General features: G+C 37.3%; 1 protein-coding gene across 5 annotated transcripts in view; it reads right to left on the bottom strand.

Moving 5' to 3' along the window:
* Positions 1-20,434, bottom strand: part of LOC133247293 (cyclic AMP-dependent transcription factor ATF-7) — a 95,382-nt gene extending 74,948 nt beyond the window's left edge. Inside the window, exons 1-2 of one of the 5 annotated variants that reach the window (XM_061415871.1) lie at positions 20,192-20,434; positions 4,296-4,364 (exon numbers count right to left, since the gene is read on the bottom strand). In XM_061415871.1, coding sequence (XP_061271855.1) covers positions 4,296-4,343 — 48 coding nt within the window. In that variant the 5' untranslated portion in view covers positions 4,344-4,364; positions 20,192-20,434. Of the gene's footprint in view, positions 1-4,295; positions 4,365-6,925; positions 9,192-18,590; positions 19,827-19,859; positions 20,166-20,191 lie in introns of those variants that run through there. The other 4 variants (XM_061415872.1, XM_061415874.1, XM_061415873.1 and 1 more) reach the window with 4 other exon arrangements.
* Positions 20,435-20,894: the final 460 nt, after the last annotated feature.

Genomic DNA, 20,894 nt, shown 5'->3' with positions numbered 1-20,894 from the left:
TAAATGCCAAGTGAAGCCAGGACTACAGCACCATAAACATTATTCCTATTATACGACAAGATAAGGAGGTAAAGAAGCAGCCCTCCATCCCACCACAACTAAGGCTCTACTGCTACCCTTGGCCTCAGAAAGGGAAAGCAAGCCCTGGAGGTCTATGAGCTAGTTATACATTTCATGTCTCAGAAAGATACGAACAGAATCTCAACCTGTACCTAAATGTTCTCTGGGAGAAGAAAAGATCTGGTAGTAGATATCCTCAAGGGGGAAAAAAAATACAGCTCCTCAGGGTCACAACGGACAGAGAAACAATCAAAGCATTTTTCCTTTAAAGGACAAAATTGATACTGAGTGGTTATGATAGAAACCTTTCTCAATGGCTAATAATGGGATGATACTAATTGTCCATTAATAGTATCTTCTCAGAGGAAATGTGTTCCTGTTCTTAAGGAAATAGACATTCTAAGTAAAAAGCTTATACAACCAGCTCAAAGGCTTGATTATGGTAACCGGAAAGGCTACTTAAATCTGCATAATTTGTACTGCAAACCAGTGCCATGTGCCTGAGAAGGAGGTATAGGAATATAGAAATTGTTGACACTTGGTAAAAAAATCGGACTAGGAACTACCTGGCATCCAGTGGTTAGGACTCCGTTCTTTCAGTGCCAAGAGCCCAAGTTCAATCTCTGGTTGGGGAACTAAAATCCCACAGCCATGGGAAAGAAAAAAAAAAGTCGTGGACAGAAAGTATCCAAAAGGTTAGGTTATCTAACCGTATCCACGTGAAGTAACACCTCAAATTCAAGATTACTGACACAGACACAGTAATAATTTTTCCTGCTTCCACATGCAATAAGAACAATTTTATAATCCACTTTCAAGTAAAAGTGCCCCTCAAAGCTTTAAAAACATATGACTTCCTAGATTTAGAATCAAACTGTATTCCTATTATTTTAATAACACAGAGGCAAAGCTATTTACAGTTACAGAATTTTAAAATAGATGCTATCTTATAAACATTTCTAAGACCCATACACCTCAAATTCAACCAGCCGTTTACCACAGAGTAGTATCTGGGGCTCTGTTGCCTTAACAACACTAACCCATTCTCTAAAGGCAGTTCTACTAACTATTACTGTTACCACATTCCAGAGAGAGATATTAGCAGGGATATTACTTTCCCCAAGTTCCTCTTCCTGAGGGTGATGAGGGCTCAGGGGAAACAGAGACTACAGGAGAAGAGGAATAAGAGAGCTCAGAAAACCCGATCACCTGTCTTTTCAGATAAGAATGCAAAGAACACAACCTTCAGCAACCATCTTTTTTTAAAAAGTACATGTAGCGTATTTAGAACTCAGCTGTGTCACATCAGACTTACTGTTGGGAAGTGGATCATGAACAGAATCCAAAAATAACAGCCATTAAAGACCTAGCAACCAAAACATGTTTACGTATCCATTGAAGGCCCGGTGGTTTTGATTATATGGTGGACAGCATAATCCGCTAGTCTATTTTAGGTGAATTTTCCTTTCACCTCCCCTTAATATTAAAGTGTAAGATGATTTCTGAGTTTAGGGGTATACAGGGTAAAACCTGGGCAGAGAACAAATATGTAAATAATTACAAGATTCCTACAGGTTTTGCTTTATGCATAGATCTCTTGAAATATAATTTGCTTTCATTCCTGCTTCCTCTAACTGGTAGAAGCCACTGATTTTTGAGGTTTCTATGGTTGCTGAGTAGTAAACATGCCTTGCGTAAATTACCATGGTCCTTATTACCTCTCCTGGGACTTATATAACCTTTTTATTATTCTTCCATTTCTGGAGTAACGACTTTGAATCAATGATGATCGATTATAAATAGACTTGAAGGCCTCAAGGAGGCTCCAGAATGAAACCGTTTTCAGGGCATATAAGGAAGCTGGAACAACAAGCCAAGGGTAGTTCACTTTACCAAATTTATCTTCTCTGCTAGATTTTCACTATTTTATATAACATAAAGTAATCACAGTAAATCTTATAGAGACCTCTCTAGAGTTATTACTAGATATTGGGGGAAACTTGAAAGGAGACTAAACATAACTAAAGAACTGCAGTCTCGCATGATTATAAGGCTTTGGACATGCAAAGGAGGTAAAGGATGAATCACGCTACCCCAAAGCCTTAAGTTACAGCTTTTTATCCTTTTTTTCTATGAAACAAGTAACTCGAATCCAAAAGAAGGTAGCAATCTCCCTCAGTTCAACATTCACTGAGGGGAAAAAAAAGCCTTCAGAACCTATGCCAGAGGTTACAGGAATCCTAATAACCCAAATACCAACAAACAATTTCAGAAATGGGAAGGAGGAGTAAAAGAAGGAAAAGGCTTATGGTAAACAGAACCCGACAACACAAGAAAGAACTAAAGTAAAGAGTCTCTGTTTTCCTACCTCTAGTTCAAAAATAATGCAAAACAAAAACAAAACCCTTCTGGGATCTCACAAATCTCAGTGAAAACTACTTTTTTCTGATGAGACAGCCTGAAGAAACCCTACTGCTATATTTTCTTTCTTAGAGAGTTTAAGAGATGCTCTTCCTATGTATTCCTTTATTTTTATCTTCCATTTTTATTTATTTAAGTCCTTGTCTGGGTAGTCTAAGCATACAACATCTAAGTGGGGGCACTGAGCAGCTTAAACAGTCAGTGAAGAAAAATCTTTTCATCAAAAGTGCAGACTCTTAAAGTGAGAGAAGTATTGAAAAAAAAAAAAGGTACCAGGTTTCAATCATGGGAGTCACAGTAAGTACAATTACCAACAAATTCACACACAAAAATTTGGATAAATCAAATTTAGGTGTGTACTTCAATAAGGCCATCTGAAAAGTGAAACAAATTCCAAGTGGCTTCTATTGAAAAAAAATTATGTATATCTATATAAACCTTACAATGATAAATACTCAAGAGTATATTGGATTTTCTTAGTCTTTTATGAAATTTTTAGCATTTATTGGAATCTGGAATCGCCCTTCTGACTGTTTCTTATTATCAATCCACCCCATCCCCCTCTCATATTCTAATTCTTAGGAACCTCTGGAACTTAACTCTTTTCTTTTTATACTTCTCTAAAGTATTTACAATGTTTAATAGAACTAGTCTGCAATCTCACATACTACCTGTAAGTGTCACTGGACAGTCACATGACATATTCCTGTGTGTGTGTGTGTGTGTGTGTTAGTCGCTCAGTCGTGTCTGACTCTGTGACCCCGTGAACTGTAGTCCACCAGGCTCCTCCATCCATGGGATTCACCAGGCAAGAATACTGGAGTGGGTTGCCATTTCCTTCTCCAGGGGATCTTCCCGACCCAGGGATTGAACCCGGGTCTCCTGCACTGCAGGCAGATTCTTTATAATCTAGCTACCAGGGAAACTCTGGACATATTCCTAACTGAACAGAAATTCAACCCTTCAGGCTCCAGAAAATCAACTCATGAGGGAAATAAAACTTTCTTGGTAAGACTTTCTTTGTATTCCTTTCTTCATCCTTTATGGAACATGGCAGAAGGGGAGGGTCTAGGAATAAGAGTTAAGAAGGTATTGAATAAAAAAGTGAAAAAAAAAAAAGGCAGTTTCAACAAAATTATTTAAAAAGTACATGATGAAAAACTGTTTGATATATAATGATATTCACATAAACCATGACATGGCAGCTAACACACAGGAGGCATCTAACGGCATCAGACAGGGAAAATGGCTGAGAAATCCTGTGTTTATATGTTGCTGTGAGAGCTTGGGTTCTGTGTTGGATTTGTCTTTCCTGGACAGGTATTTGCCTTAGCTGCTAACAATGAGTTTCTGGGTCAACAAACAAAAGAAACTATTTTTTTCTTATTTACAAAATCCAAAATAGGCTCTGCCAAATAGAGGTTCACAATGAATGGGTGCATTTTCAGCTACTTATCCAAATATGTTGAATAGACTTTTATATTCATGAAGGCTAAAAAGAAGATACTTCTAAACTTGCTTTGTATTTATATAAACAGCTTTAGAAAGGGTGCAAGAGCAACATGTATTCCTAAACACAGTGTACTGGGAAACAAACACCAGCAGAATAACAATATGAAAGAGAGCAAGGCAGATTTCATTACAGTAGAGTGCCTACCCTTCCTCATAACTTGGATTTACACACTGCAAATCCTCTGATCTGATTACCTCCAGTGATCACGTAAAACACCGGCTTTAAACTCTTTGCCTTAGTGATAAAACAGCCACTTTGATTCACAACGAGACATTCTCAATAAAGTATATTGTAAACGTACCTGTCCACAGCCCGGGGCATTGCACACAAACGGTCTGTCGTCTCCCATATTTCATAGAGCAGAGCGGAGCTGAGGAGGGGGAGGTAGGGGGAAAAGTTATGTTAAATACGCTGGAGTCAAAAAAAAAAAAAAGTGCTTCAAAAATATCAAGCCCAGAAACAGGTGTTCCAAGAATGCTGTCTATCAAAGCTGTAAACACAGGCTACTTTGGGGAGACCCATTAGACAGGTGGCATATGATCTACTGTGCCTCAATTGAAACTTTTAATTAGAAAAATGTAGACCTGAAGAGTCAAGGAATTTCAAACCTTTTGCTATTTTCCCTCTTTCTGCTATAGTATATAACACACTTCTCCAGTCTGCTGAATTACAACCAGTGTAGTTCCCTACGTCAATAAATCCACTGAACGCTTGATGCGGAAGCCATATTTCTGAACTAGAGAAGACCAAAATTTGTCATTTAATTAATTAAGGGATTATAGGAGGGGTGCTCCATTTTACAGGGCCATAATCTGGCTCCCTGGTGTATAAACTATGAGACTGTTGGCAAGGGCTGTTTATCCCAGATTATTGCCAAAGAAAACAAAGCACCCATCCTATTGGGCTACATGGGAAATGATTTTCATTAATAAAAAAATAAAAATAAAACCTTTCTCTCCCTACGGGGAGCCTCCTTCTCCCCCCACCAATCATCTGTGGCAAATGGAGAAATATCGGTGCCCTTCCCCCCTGATTCTATTTATGGCTAGGTTTTTAAAAGCAGCAATAAAACAAATGTCGACTCTTTGGGGGTTTACTGGGTGAATATGTTCCGGCTGTTTGTGCTGCTCTCGGCCAGAGTTCTTGGGCTGCTCCGTTGCAGCCAACAGATGTGAGCTGCTGCAGGGGATAAAAGAAATGGCACTAAAAGGCATCACCATCCATCCTCTCTGTTCTCTGAAGAATTAACAGGGTTTATACTGTTGCTGTTTTTTAATTATTGAAGCTAAATTCTTGAAATGTTGATCAAAATTCTTTGTCAAAGAACAATAATTCCAAATGTATGTGTTGGGGGAAATTTCTCACATCCTAACTAGGAATAAAAATAGAAGTGGAGATGAATAGATTAGAAATGTAAATCATAGTAAAAATATCCCTAAAAGATGTACCATATTTTGAAGGAGTAAAACAGAAAAAAGGGAGGGTCACAAAAATAGTCTTTTAAAATAAAACCCCTAAAGGACATTTTCAAACATCCTTCTACAAGAGTGAAAGCTGTATGAAAGAACAAGAACAAGGGAAGATGAAAGAGAAGAACTACAATCTGAATATGCCTAGAAACGATTTCAGAACTGTAGCCAAACTTTGAATTTTTATCTTGAAGATAAACCAAAATGTCAGGTTAACCTCAGTCAGGTCTACATCAAAATAAAATATTAAAGTGCTAGATGGAATCCGACAATCAGAAACTTAAAAACATGCTTAAAACTCAGATGGGAGTGGAAACATCTCTCCTACTCTGTTAAGACTCACTCTGGGGTTGGATGCCCGTATTTCTGGTAGTCTGATCAGTAATTCCACAACTAATCGGTGTTTAAAATTGTGGGATGCCCATAAAATAGAAAGGGCTTCTTAGTAATCCTTCAGTGTGATAGAACAGGGTCTAACTATGAAGGAAACTGATGCTGCAGCACTGCTGTAATGGAAGAGAGCCTGTATGTACATAGGTGTACACAGATTTATCTCACATTTAGCCAGGATAAATTGCTTCAATAAATTCTGTTCCTGGGAGAGGCCAGTTCAAGCTGATGACTGGGTACTGGGAAAATGAGAGCTTTATTCTTCACATAGCCCCAGGACAAGGGGGTTTTCTGGTTTGTTTGTTTATTTTAAATACATCATGATTTTTTAGCACTTTCTATAACTACATCATAGTGCAAAAAATAAATACAAATATCAATATATAACAGTAAATAAATGCAAAGACCAATGCCACTATGGCTGAAAACTCAGAACATTTCTGGAAAGCAATTATCTCCGGAAAAATCCTAACAACTGCTATGCTAGAGATAATTCTACTTCCTAGTCCCAGAACCTGCTTTCCTAATATAATCACTAAATGAGAATTTTATTCCAACAAGATCCTCTAACATATTTTTAACCAGGAAGCAAGCTACAAGGTCTAGAATAGATATAACATAAAGAACCAGACAGGATTCCTAATTTTTTACCTCGGTTGTTTTTGGAGGCTAAGTTTTCTCAGTTTTCTACCGATTTAGAGGGAAAAAAGGGTCTTGGCTGAGGAATGGGACCGTACTGGAATGGTTTTCCTCAAACCACAAAATTCAAAATTTTTGATTTTGCACAGTCACATCACAATATATGGTTTTTAAATTTTATTTCATTGCACCCTTACTAAAAAATAGAGATGAAAAACTATGATTTTCTAAAAGTGGGGAAAAGGGCAAAATAAGTTTGGGGGAAAAGCATTAAAATGTAACAGAAGCAAGCACTCTCACACCTCTTAAATACTCAAATTTGACAGTCACTATCTAGGATTTCCTGCTTCCTTCCCATTTTGCTGGCTTTTGTTTGCCATTTTCACCAAAGGGAGACCACAATGGGAGGAAGAAGGCCCTCTCTTTTACATACCTACAATTCTCCTTCTTCTTTTTGGGCTGCAACACAACGCATGTGGGATCTTAGTTCCTGACCAAGGATCGAACCAACGCCGCCTGCACTGGAAAAGCATGGAGTCTAACCACTGGACTGCCAGGGAAATCCCCCTACAATTCATTCCCTCAGTCTCTTGCCTTCTTTCATTTCCATCATTCTTGCTTTTAGCTTCAAAGTGATATCTCTTAGAAGTATTTAACTACAATAATGATCTGTCTCCCCACTTAAAAAAGAATTTCCAGTTAGCATCCGTTAAAAAATTTCTTTCATTCCCAATCTGCTGTATCAACTGCTGCACATAAAGAATGCGATTGCTTTAAGTCTTTGATACTTAAATCTCTAATTATGAAAGGTCGAACTGATGCCTTCTCAAAAAACAAATAGCAACACATTTCTGTAGTACAAAGACTGAGACAAAAGGTGAAATCTTGAATGATGATGCTGTCATTCACTAGAATTTAACTCAGCCCATCTGTAACTGTACTGCTTGACAAGTAGATCACGTGTCCAGGCATGGCACTCAAGTCTGTGGTCTGTTTCTCAATCTATTCTTCAGGATGAAACTCAAGCATTTTACAGAACTAAGCAATAAATAACAGAGAGAGGATACACATATTTAGAAACATTTCCAAGGAAAAGTGAAATGCTCTCAATGGAGATCTCAAAACAGGAAAACAAAGATGCAAAAAAGAGCTGTCCTAGGGGCCAAGATAAAAGCTCACACCCTCAGATTCACCAGAATGCATGAATGATAAGAACTGGTATTCACTTAAAAGAGAGAAAGTTATTTGAATGCTGACAGAGAGAAAAGTGAAGAAAACCCTAGGTTTAGAGAATGATTTTTAATGACTGGGGTCATTTAATAGAATCTTTCTTATATAATTTTGTCAGAGCTAGAAATATACCCTAAAATGTATATAAAATGTATATACATAAGTATACATATGTATATCTATCTGTTCTTTTTTTAAATAGAATGAGGATGGAGTCTGTCACTGAGGTCTACAAAGTCATTTCTCTGGAACTGGTGGTAATATGATCATTTCTTTAGTAACCAACTGATGTTAATAAGAAAACCCAACTTTAGGTAAGCAATAAAAGCCATGGTAAGGAATAAAAGCCACGTACCAACACACCCAAGCGCCTGTTTTAGGTTCCTAATAACAAAAAGCAGATATTCCTAAGTACAAAAAAATGAGAAGGGCATATACAACATAAACATCAAAGATTCATGAAAATCTAGAAGGGGTTCAGACTAACTATCATGCATTTTCAAAAACATTACTAAGAAACTACTAAGTGCCAGGCAAAGTAGACATAAAAACAAAGACAATAGTCCTTTGCAAAAAAACAATCTTTCATCTGTGTGAAAAAAAAAAACCAGAACTAGACAGTAGTCAGGGCTTCCCTTGTAGCTCAGCAGGTAAGATTCTGCTTGCAATGCAGATCTGGGTTCGATTCCTGGGTCGGGAAGATCCTCTGGAGAAGGAAATGGCAACGCACTCCAGTATTCTTGCCTGGAAAATCCCATGGACAGAGGAGCCTGGCAGGCTACAGTCCATGGGGTCGCAAGAGTCAGACACGACTTAGTGACTAAAACACCAGACAGTTAAGCAGTAAAAAACAGATTTTATTTAGGAGCATTGCAACAGAAGCTAAGAGACTTCAGTACATAACTGGGCTCAGTTTTAAATATACCATCAGTGAGTGGGAATTTATAGCCAAGGTATAGGGTGGGGGTCAGTGACTAGAAAATTACCAAGAGGAGACATAAGGGATAAGGAAGAGTCTGGTTAAACTAACCTAACAAGATTCTTCCTGAAGACAAGCCAGGGTGATCAGACATCACCTGAGGGATGGTAGAGGATGAAGAACCTGATCAGATATGAGCGTGGACAGATTTTGAGGGGGAGGGGGTTCTTGGTAAACTGACTTAGCAAGGTTCTTGCTAAAATTCAATTTTACAAGGGAGATGGGCCTAAAAGAAGGTTCAGGAGCCTGACTAAAGTTTGGCCAGGCAAAGAATCCTATTAACTAGCATGAAACGTGCCAAGTTAAGATAAGAATGATGGCTTAATTTACAAGTTCAATTAGTTAGAGGTTGATCAGTGTACATATTAGATCTCTTATTATTTCTCCTATTCCTTAAGATCATTTATCAAATTATTTTGCTAGCAATTCCAGAATATATATACATGAGCACAATAGAGATGGTTAGGTCTTGGTAAAATATTTGACAAAGAGATGTATGAAACTAATAACTAAGATTCATCTTTGGGATCAAAAAGTAAATTTATAATTAATATATAATTATATATTAATAATAAAATATATTATTAATATATAAATTTACTTTTTAAATTAAAAAGTTGATTAATTCACTGAACACCTTTATTCAGCACCTAACACACACTCTAGGCTCCAAAACTCAATGAGTCAGACAAGATATCTGCCCTCATAGTGCTTACTTAAGAGTCTACAAAGATGAAACAAATACAAGTTAAAAATAATTTCACATTAATAGATAATTGCTATAAAAGATGCAATGGTAATGTGTTAGTAACAAGGAGTGGACTACTTTAGTTTCATACATAAAAAGGAAATGGCTGTATTATCTGTGACCAGAAGGAAAATGGGGTAGAATATAGAGATTCAGTTTAAAACTTCTGGAAGCCCTTTCTTTCTTAACACAGTTGATGTTCAATAAATGTTTATTAATTTAATTTGAAGTCAGTATTCAAGTATGCTGCTACTGCTGCTAAGTTACTTCAGTCGTGTCTGCCTCTGTGCGACCGCATAGACAGCAGCCCACCAGGCTCCCCCGTCCCCGGGATTCTCCAGGCAAGAACACTGGAGTGGGTTGCCATTTCCTTCTCCAGTGCATGAAAGTGAAAAGTGAAAGTGAAGTCGCTCAGTCGTGTCTGACTCTTCACGACCCTATGGACTGCAGCCTACCAGGCTCTTCCGTCCATGGGATTTTCCGGGCAAGAGTACTGGAGTGGGTTGCCGTTGCCTTCTCCGATATTCAAGTATACTTTGCTGAAATTTTACACTTATCTTTCCAAGTTTTGCAGAAAGCTGCTGGGTTCACAAGACAACTGCGATGTAGATTATTTATGTAGTTAAAGCAATATATATTTAAGACATTATTTTAAATACATATTTACAACTACCTTGTGCCTAAGGAACTTTATGTGACTACACCCAATCAATTCTATGTTCTTATCATACAAATAACATAGAAGAAGTTCTACAGTTTTTGGTTAGAGTGTTAAAAATGGGGAGAAGAGAGGTATTCATCAAGTTAATTGACCCTTGAAAACAAAACCTAGACCACAGATTTTAAGATACATTTTCAAGTATAAAAGAATGCTTGCTAATCAAGGATGCAGCAGACAGGGAACCTTAATATGAGACTTTGGGGAGTACATTATTTGGACAATCTTTCTGGAAAGCAATCTGGCAACGTTTATATTAAGTGTCTTAAAATGTTTTATATCCTTTGAACAAATAATTCTTCTTTTGGGACTTTATTCTGAGGCTAAAGCCAGAAACATGAATAATCTATATATGAAAATGTTCACCACAGTCATATTTATAACAAAAAAAGGAAAAGGAATTAAATAAAATGTTTACAAAGGATGGAAAAATATAAATTGAAACACTGTCTTACAATATATATAAGTTGTTAATAATAACATTTCTCAAAGCTATTTAACAACATGAGAAAATGCTATACATTAAGTGCTATACATTAAGTAGGATACAAACTTGCACATGCACCATAATTCCAAATCTATAAAAAAGCAAACAAAATAATAAGCACAGAACAAGATGAGGGCAACAACATCAAATGTTAACAATGGTTATCTCTGGATAGTAGCAGTCTAGATGACTGTATTTTCTTCTTTCTACCTGCAGTGTTTCCCAAAGTCTCTACAATGATCATAGATTGCTTCTAATAAATCAAATAATAATATAATTTAATAATAAAAACACTGATTTGCACGACTATAAAATGTCTGAGTTTAAAAAAAAGGCTTGTATCTGCTAGACTATTCTAAATCACTAACAGTATAGTATTTAAAAACCATACAAAGTTGTTCACTCTACATTACAAAGCAACAGAACCATAGAATCAACTGATAAGTTCAAAATGGACTACCAAAAAAGCTTTCTAAAAATATAAACTAACAGCATCATATATCAATAGAAATAGATGTGGTAGAAACTCAGATTGATACACAGGGTAAATCAAGCATTTCAAGATAATTCCTTCTTTGTTACCCTCAAGGATCCATTTTCAGAAACCCATGAATGCTGCCTAACAATAAAAAGTAGTACTTATATTAAAACACCTAGAAATTGCCCAACCATTCATCACAAAGGGAACAGAGCTGAAATCAAGGTACAGAATGTCTTTCAGTGAGCTACAAACAAGCTAAAACATTCAGACACCCAAACAGAGCTCTATAGGCTCTATGCCCCTATGATACTGAAAAGAAAAAAATTATACACAGCTCTCTTCTAAGAACATAACTCTGGTTACCAAGTTTCAGATTCTAAGATAATTTAGCTGCTGCTAAGCAAAGAGCACAAACACTGAAGGGGTCCACCACAGCAGTCTCAACATTTTATTATACACACAGTAGGACACTGTGTTGCTGTGACTCGAATTACATCCAGAACACTGACTTAAGGAAAAGATTCCAATAAACATATGAGACTATAATGAAGGTATTTAACCCCAGACACCATAGAAGACTCAAGTTTAACTAGACAGTAGATTATTTAGGAAGTGAAATTTCTGTTCATAAAATCTGGGTTCATTTGCCACTGTATTATTTAGCATAACAACAGTTTAACACATTATTTCATTAGCAGGTAAACCAAATGCCTCAAAAGGATTGCATAAAAAGCATGTATACTTTTATAAACTTAATTAGCCTTTTATAAGGTCCTTTGCTAACTAACAAATTGGAAAACTGAGGTAGAGAGTTAAAAAAAAATAGGCAAAAGGTAAGTCAAGTAGTTGAAGTTGGACTAAATCCTAGTTACCTGTTCTCACACATCCCAAAGAAGATATAAAAATGGACACCATATCTTTTTGTAATACCTGAAAGTTGTATGGTAACTTGCATATTGTATGACTACTTTCAACTGAATAGCACATTTCCAAGTTTACACACAAGTGTTTCTTATATAAATGAATGTCCAGAAACATGACTTTGAAGGACTACAGTTTCTTGGAGCATTATTTTTGTCTAGGAAAATTAAATAATATTTATGGCTTTAACAATAAGTATGTTTTATCATAATAATTTTTAAACTCATAAACCAGTTACAGTATACATCAAGGATTGGCAAACTCCAGCCCATAGGCCAAACCCAGCCTGCCACTTGGTCTTTTTTGGTCCACAAGCTATGAGTGGTTTTTACACTTTTAAATGGCTGAAAAAAAAACAAAGGAAGAAAATTTTGTGACGTGAAAATTTTATGAAATTCAAATTTTAGTGTCCATAAATAGTTTTATGAGAACACAGCCATGCTTATTCTCTGCATGTTGTCCCTGGCTAGCTACTTTTGTGCTGCAATGGCAGAGTTGTAGTTATAACAGAGACCTCATGACTTCAAAGCCTAACATATTTACCAAGAGGCCTTAGTTTGCAAACTTTTGGTATTATGATAACTATTATTAATTAAAATACAAGGTTAAGATATCCCAAATACGACAAATGTCAGAGTGCTTAATAATAAGGACTTATATTAGGACTACTCAAGTACCAATTTTTTTATTTGACTTCTTAAAATTTAGAAAATAGATTTTCTTAAAATATGATTAAGCTATCTCCAGGGTTCTCAATCTTTAGCATATTCATGTAGACACAGTGTAAAAATACAGATCCCCAGACCTCCTCCTGGATTCTCTTGGCTTTGGTGCCCAAAAATCGACACTAAAAAACACCCTGGGTAATTTGGATGCACGTGGTCAGTAACCCACCCTTTGAGAAGCATTAAGATGGTTGGATATTCCTCCTACATGATAAACAGCTGTATTTTTCAAGTGTGGTTCTCAAAGAGGGCCTCAGGGATCCTTACAGGTCCTTGAGACCCTCCCAGAGGGTTCATGGGTATTCAGAACATACATGGGCAAAAGACCTGTTAAGAGGCAACATAAGTCTGGGTGTTAAAAGTTCACAGATGTGGTATCAGATTCTATATAACAGCCTACTTTTAAGAAGCTATCACTTTTCAGATTTTGATGTAGTTATCAAAGAAGAAAGATTACCAACAGTTATCTGAAAAGAATCTTTTCTTTTCCTATTACATATCTGTGTAAGCACAGGTTTTCTTCAGATACGTCAACCAAACAACATATTGTTAACAGATTAAATGCAGAAACAGATACGAGAATACGGATGTTTTCTATCAGCCAGACATTTGATGTTCTTCTCCCCAACTTTTTAAAACTATAGATACATTTATACTGTTATTTTAAAATAAGTATATGAAATATTTTAAAATTTTCTCCATTTTAATTTCTAATATGGTAAATACAAGTAGATACAATAAGCAAAAGCTCTTTGGAGTCCTCTTTAAGAGTGTAGAGGGGTGGGTACGAAGACCAAAAGCAGTTTGAGACCCACAGTTTGAGAAATAAACAGTAGAGTGCCCTGAACTGATCAAAGAGAAGGTTAAAATTAATTTCTGGATTTCAGGCTCAGACATGCAGCGACAGGTTTCAAAGAAAGGAGCCAGTTTAAATAGACCAAATAGTTTTGTAGCAAATGACTGAAAACAGATGGGAGTGAGAATTAGGCTGAATCATAAGTTAGGCAACACATGGTCAAAGCTTAGAAGCTGTATGGAAGTAGCTTCATACAGGCAATTACTAGACTAGAACTTTTTAAAAACCTCTCCAGGCTTTTGGAGGATTCAAGGAACTATTCTGAGCTATTCTCAGGAAGGTTAATAAAGCAAAAACAAAGAAGAAATAACTTGCTAAAGTGATAGCAAGGAAGCGGAGTTAGAAACTAGAGAACATTATACCTATCTATGCTTGGTCTCAATAAGATTTTAGAAGTAAAAAAATTCCTGGAAACTGATAGGCTGTCAAAAATCTGGTGTTGTGTTTTGTTTTTTTTCCTACTCATTTTCAGGTAAAGTGTGTTCCCTGAAACAACAAAGCAATAGCAATCAAAGGGCCAACACTGATCTTTGAGGATAAATTTTAAATCTTCATGGACTTAAACAGGCTGCAAACAACAACAAACCTGATAGACTTTAATATTAAACCCGAGTATGAGTTTGGTCCCAGATGGGAAATAGCTATAATATCCCACAATGATAATCATGGAGACCCTCAAAAGTTCTCAAGAAAAAAATTTATTTTCTAATACTGTCCACATACTGGCAACACAGTGACCTATCTAGGGTATTGCAATGTTCAATGACTTTCAGAAGTCCCTAACATAGGTATGTAAAATATTAGCAAACTACTGCTTGACCAAAACTTAAAAAAAATTAAATGGTGCTATGAAAGACATACCAGTACCAGAAATACCAGAAAAATCATGTTAAATCCTAGTTTTATTTAAGTTTGATAAAGCTTAAATAAACATTACTGGCAAGAAACTTGGTGACAACACAAATCATTTATAGCAATCGTGTTATATTCAATAAATCATCCTGTTTTTATAATAAAGGCAAGCATATTCCTATTTCAAAAAGAATGGTTATATTCTATTTTTTAATCTGAAAAAGTGACATTTATCTTACCTGGTAAATTTTAAGCCCCAAATAAAACTGACCAATTTAGAACATAAATCTCTCTCTGTTAGGTCAGAAAGAAGCACCATACTAGATAAGAAGATATTAGTAAATAACTTCACTCAAAGAAAACAAGTTGGGTTTTGTGAGGAGATGAGACTATGGCAGAACAAAACTATTCCCAGGGAAGCCCAAGACATAAACTCACAAAGTAACTTCTCAAGCTAAATCTTGGCTCTTGTTAGACTTTCACAAATTGATATTTATTAAGGATAAATGCAGTACTGAATTAGAGAAACTTTTGGCACAGTCAGGTTTCAAATACATGAAAACATTTAGGATTAAATTCACCAAAAGATGAGACGCTAACAAAGTTGTGAGTTTGTAATGAGTTTTGTTTTCCCTCATGACACTACTGTAGTAGCTCACCTTTGGTTTATTTATTTTTTTTTATAGCGACTTTATTTATTTTTTTAATTTTATTTTATTTTTAAACTTTACATAATTGTATTAGTTTTGCCAAATATCAAAATGAATCCGTGGTTTAGTTGGGAATCTTTCCTAGATGTCTGCTTCAAAAGTTTTAAAAACTGAGTAGTAAATTTGTCTTTTCATAAAACCTCTCCTGAATTTTAACATTCATCCTTCCTCTCCAAGGAAGCCAAGGAGTTTATGTTTACTTTCAAAGCTGAACTGAAATTTGCTTCACTGTATACAGGCAGTGAATGTATTATTCAGATTTTTTTTTCCCTTAAGTTTCTCAACAAAAGGACAAACAAGAGAACCAAAGGAAACAAAATACTATGATTTAACAGAAGAAAAAAAAACAAAACCAACCACATTCTTTCAACACAGTGTCCACCAGGGAAATTCTGAAGAGAAAATGTCATGATAAAATACTTTAAGACATAAAATGACTCCAATGCAAAATATTTGTTGTTGATGACTTTTGTTCTGCTTTTAGCTCACAGGAATTATTATTTCTTGTCATTTATGTTCCTTGCTTTTTGTTTATCCATTCCCACTGGGTCAGTAGAACCATTTCAATTTCATTTTCTTTACATTCTATTTTTCTTCTTGATTCTTAAATAGTAAGTTCCTTGATCTGAGCCTCTACTTATGAATTTTGGGGCTGGAAAGGACTTTGAGGGGTCATCAAGTCCGTATTTCTGCTTTCTAGGAAAATTCATAATTACAATCTTAGATGGATGAGAATGTTATCAGAAGAAAATGTATTCTGTCCCTACAGCGTGCTACTTCATTCCACACAAACATTTCCATACAGAATGTGCAATTTGCTAAAAATGAAAGTAAAAATTAAAACCCCAAAAGAGGAAGATGCTTTAAAATTGCATTTATCAGCTAAAATTGCTCAAACATAAATTGAACTATCAGGCTAAAATTAACACACAGTAAAGTTGTTGGCTGCCAACATAAAGTCTTCAGTCCCTAGAGATGTCTTCTGATGTTTTATCTCATTTGTAAGCACCATTTTCCCTACAGAACAGAGCAAGACAAATTTAGACCACCACACTAATAAACTATAATTTAAATATGTATTTACATATATGGGCTTCCCTTGGTGGTAAAGAATCCACCTGCAATGTAGGAAACAACAGGTTCGATTCCTAGGTCAGAAGATTCTCTGGAGAAGGAAATGACAACCCACTCCAGTATTCTTGCCTGGGAATCCCATGGACAGAGAAGCCTGGTGGGCTACGGTCCGTGCGGGTTGCAAAAGAGTTGGACAAGACTTAGCAACTAAACAACAATATACATATATATGTGTACATTTTTTCTTCACAAGTGCTATAGTTTATTTCAAACATAAAACATAGAGATAAATGCAAATTCAACTGAAATTTAAAAATTAATTATATAAATGAACTGGATCTTAGGCTTTAAGAACAGAGGTACTGGAACTTCCCTGGTGGTCCAGTGGCTAACACTCCTCACTCCCAAAGCAGGGGGCCTGGGTTTGATCCCTGGTCAGGGAACTAGATCCCACATGATGCAACTAAGAGCTCACACAACTAAGACCCTACCCAGCCAAATAAATAAAATCAATGTTGTGTTTGTTTTTTTTTTAACTATTCAGTGCAGTGAAAAAAGAAGCCCTACTTGCCCCTGTACTTTGTATTGATCAGATTATATCAAATGTTATATTCAGATCTAAATAAGAAATTCTAAAAACTCAAGCAGGTTGACAAGGAGGCTGAACTTTATTAAAAATGTAACTTAAGGAATGGTTGAAAGAATATGGGATATTTACCCCAGTAAGAGAGAAGTTTTAACAGGACATAACTGTCATCAAACATTTGAAGGGCTACCATGTTGACAAGGAATTAGGTTTATCTATTGTAGCTTCAGATGGCAGGAGTAAAGAGCACCACAATGTAAAGAATGTTCTAAAAGTAGAGCTCCAATAATGGAACGGGGTATCTATGAAGTAGGGATCGCTTCCTCACAGCATTCAAAAGTTAAAAGACCATCCACCAAACATTCCAAAATGATGTATTTCCACATTTCAAGAATATACTTGATCCTAAAAATAGGCCTGCTAGGGGAAGGCAACATTCAAAAATGAGAAAATTAAAAATCATTTTGTCATGTTTCTAGAAATGGAAGACTTTCTCCCATGAACTCTACAATCATAGTACCACAATCAGAGAAACCAACAACGAAAGAAATACTGTTTTTCTTTTTAAATGAATCCTGCATTTGTTTTTCTCAAAGAAACAACATACGCACCTTAACTTTCGTACCTTTATCAAGGGATAAGGGACAATTGTATGCCAGCCTGCCAACTAGTTTCAAAAAGAGAGCTGTTTTTATTAGACATTTATATGGCAATGCTATTTGCTCCACCTAAAACTTCCTTTCAAAAAGGTTCCTCCTCATCAGACATGGATAGGAGGCTACTGTATCACTGACTCCCTCCTACTGCAGCCTAGGAAAAACGCACTCTTGACGTGTACAAAACAGTAACTTGTGAGAATTTCAGAGCAGCTGTGTTCAGGCAGAGCCAGGGACTTAAAGCAGCAGTTTGAGCGTTGGTTGAAAAAAACAAATTTAATTCTGAACTGGAAGTGGGAAAGGAAAGGAGATGAAAGAGGGAGAGGAAAGGGACAGGGAAGAGAAAGGAGATATACAACGGTATTTATTAACATTTTAAAGCCATGGTAAGCAAAAATGCTTAAAAGTTACAACACTGAAACTATCACAGGTTGTACCCTTTGATCGACAAGTTTAAAGATGAGCAGTGTTTATTATACTCTAGCCTTCTGCTAGGTGGTAACACTAACGAGACAGTGCTCAAGTCAAAGCCATCACAAATTATAGGATGGAAGAATAAAACAAGGAACTTTGCTCTCATTGGAAATTTCTTTGTGCTACTGCCAGGCAAACTGTGAAAATGTCCGAATATCCAATAGCAATGCTCTGAATGTGAAATACTGGAACCCAATTAAGTAATTAATGCTGTAAGGACAGTAATTAATTAGTCTCAATGTGCTGCAGGGGTAAGTTCCTGGCCAGGAGGATAAACGGTTGTTGAAAACCAAAGGTTAGTACAAAGCAACATACTCTGGTTTCTCTTCATATAACACCGTTACTGGTATTTCAGATGTCATTTTGCTTCCAAAAGTAAAAGAAGGAATGTAAAAGACAAATCTGTGCAACAGCAAAGAAGTTATTAATTGACTGTACTAGCTCGTTATTAAATAATAAACAAATATCAAACAAAGGGCAAAGACTTGTCCCTTTTTTGTATAGAATTAAGAACTGGTAAGACTACTTAGTATAGCTGCCAGACTTTTCTTTAGCTTCTTTTATTACTGACATGTTACATTTCGCAATAGTCTCCACTTACCTTATATCCTCCATGTTTAAGTACAAACTGTGTTTGATTTCCCCAACCCTTGCCCCTAAGATATTATGACATATCTGTAGCTTTCTGATCTGGACACAAAAGAAGAAACTGAAAATTTTTCACTTTCCTGAAATACGTGTCCATTTTATTTACACCACTTAAAAAAAAACATAAGCTAGCTAAAACGAACTGCAACCATCCATTTGGCAACTCAAGTGGGAAAGAAACAATTAACAAAACAAACTTCAGTATAGTACATTTTTCTGTGCTTAGAATACCTATAAAGACTGATGTCTCTGCAAGAATTACTTACACTAATGCAAAGTTTTTAAACATAGGAATCAAGTGAGCTTGTGGAGAAAACTCTGCGTACCCCCACAAAACTACACTTATTATGACACAACCCTCAGAGGTACTAAAACACTCTGGTAAGTAGAAAACAAACTTTTAGAGTCAGGAAAGTAGCAACGCGGGAATCTGGGTAGGAGGTGCCCTGGGCAGTAAACACCCCAGTCAGAGAACATAACAAGCAATTCAGAGCAACATATAACTCCCGATGGGGCTTTGACTTGGCCACCGAAGTCCCAATCCCCCATCCCTGAGCTGAGGAACAGATGAAGTCGGCAAGAGGAAGAGACGGAGAAAGGAAATCAGAGTAGAAGTGATGAAAGTGTTCTATTTTTCTCTTTACCACTATCCCAGCTTTCTTGCAGGCTGGTTACCAGACTGGATGCCATATTCACCAAAAGCTCTAAAATCACTTCTCAGACTTCTGATACCTAAGCTAAACACCTGTCCATATCAGCCGTCTCCCAACCAAATACCTCTCCTACCCTTCTGGATTCCCCCATACCCTACCCAAAGTGATGCCTTTTGGCCACTACACCCACCCCTATTAAATCTTCCTGAACTCATCCACTTAATTTTCTTCATATCCATACTTTTTCTCTGATATCTTGTCCCTGATAGGTTTTCTTATAATTCAATAGAAATGCCACACTCTCACTTCCACTTACTCCTTCCTATCTTCCCAGCAAAACCAAATGCTATGTTTTCACCTACTCAATCCTACCTCCTGCCTATTACCCCTAACTCTTCCAATGCCCAGCCTCTAACCCCACTCTTTGGAGAAGTCCAGCGTCTTCAATCAGTTTAGTACCCTTCCCCTTTCTCCCATTCCACCCCATTCCAGGCTCCACTAGACTTCCATTCCCTCAGGATTCAACTCCCCTCTTCTTGCCACGCCCTGTGCCCCCCGGGGCTACTTACCCCAAGTTCTCCCCACACTTCAGGCCTCTGGCCCCGCCTTCCCCCCCAAAGGAAGGAGGCGGGAGGAGGGAGAGAAGAGGGGCGTCACTCCGCAAGGTAAAGATGACCTCTCATTAGTAATTGTGGCCGCCAATCGTAGCTTCCTTCTTTCTTATTGGTCGGCGTTAGTCCATGCCCCACCCTCTTCCTCAGACAGGGCCCGGCCACCGCCTCAGCGCCCCCGTCCAACACATACTGGGAGGGGAGCCCCCGGTCTGGGACGCTGGGATTGACCAGAGTTGACGGGGAGACGCCCGTCAGGTCATGGACTAGTTAATGTTAACAGGACTCACCCTCTGGTAGCTCCGTCGCCTCCCGCCCGCCCGCGATCGGTCCCACAATCTATCTCCAGCTCCTTCTTTCCCCCCTCAGCGGAGCAGATACTTTTCTCTCGTCCGGCCAGGCGCTCTCACTTCTCGCGAGACGTAGAGAGGGGTTGGAGGAAGGGCGAGATCCGCCGAGCCAGGTCGGAAAGAAGCCGAGGGGCCGGGCTCCGGAAAAAGAAGGGGCGCGACTTTCGGTGGGCAGGGCTAGGGAGGAAGGCTGAGCGAGTTCCCTAGGCGCTGGTCACACGTGTTCGACTGCAGAGTGTAAGGGGAGAAAAATAAAAAGAAGGAAAGGGAATGCTTACAGGTGCCTGTAGTAATGGAGATCCAAAGTATTCTCATACTAGAGAATTAGATTATTACAAAAGAGCACACTTTAAAAACAAGACAAGGTTATATACCTCAATAAAGCTGTTTCGGTTTTTTTTTTTCTTTTTTTTTTAAGAACGGGGGAAGGGAATTCCCTGGCCTACCAGTGGTGAGGACTCCGCGCTTCCACTGCAGGGGCCACGGGTTCCAACCCTTGGGGATGGAACAAAGATCCTGCAAACCCTGTGGGACGGCCAAAAAAAAAAAAAATTTTTTTTTTAAATCGTTTTAAAGGGGGGGAAAAACCGAGACAGCTACACAAGGTGATTCAGTGTGCCAAACAGTCGAGTAGTTGCATTTT

The sequence above is a fragment of the Bos javanicus genome, chromosome 5 (assembly GCF_032452875.1).
Source record: "Bos javanicus breed banteng chromosome 5, ARS-OSU_banteng_1.0, whole genome shotgun sequence".
NCBI classification, from domain to species: Eukaryota; Metazoa; Chordata; class Mammalia; order Artiodactyla; family Bovidae; genus Bos; species Bos javanicus.
The sequence above is the reverse complement of the archived record's forward strand: the minus strand, read 5'-3'. Positions and strand labels throughout refer to the sequence as shown.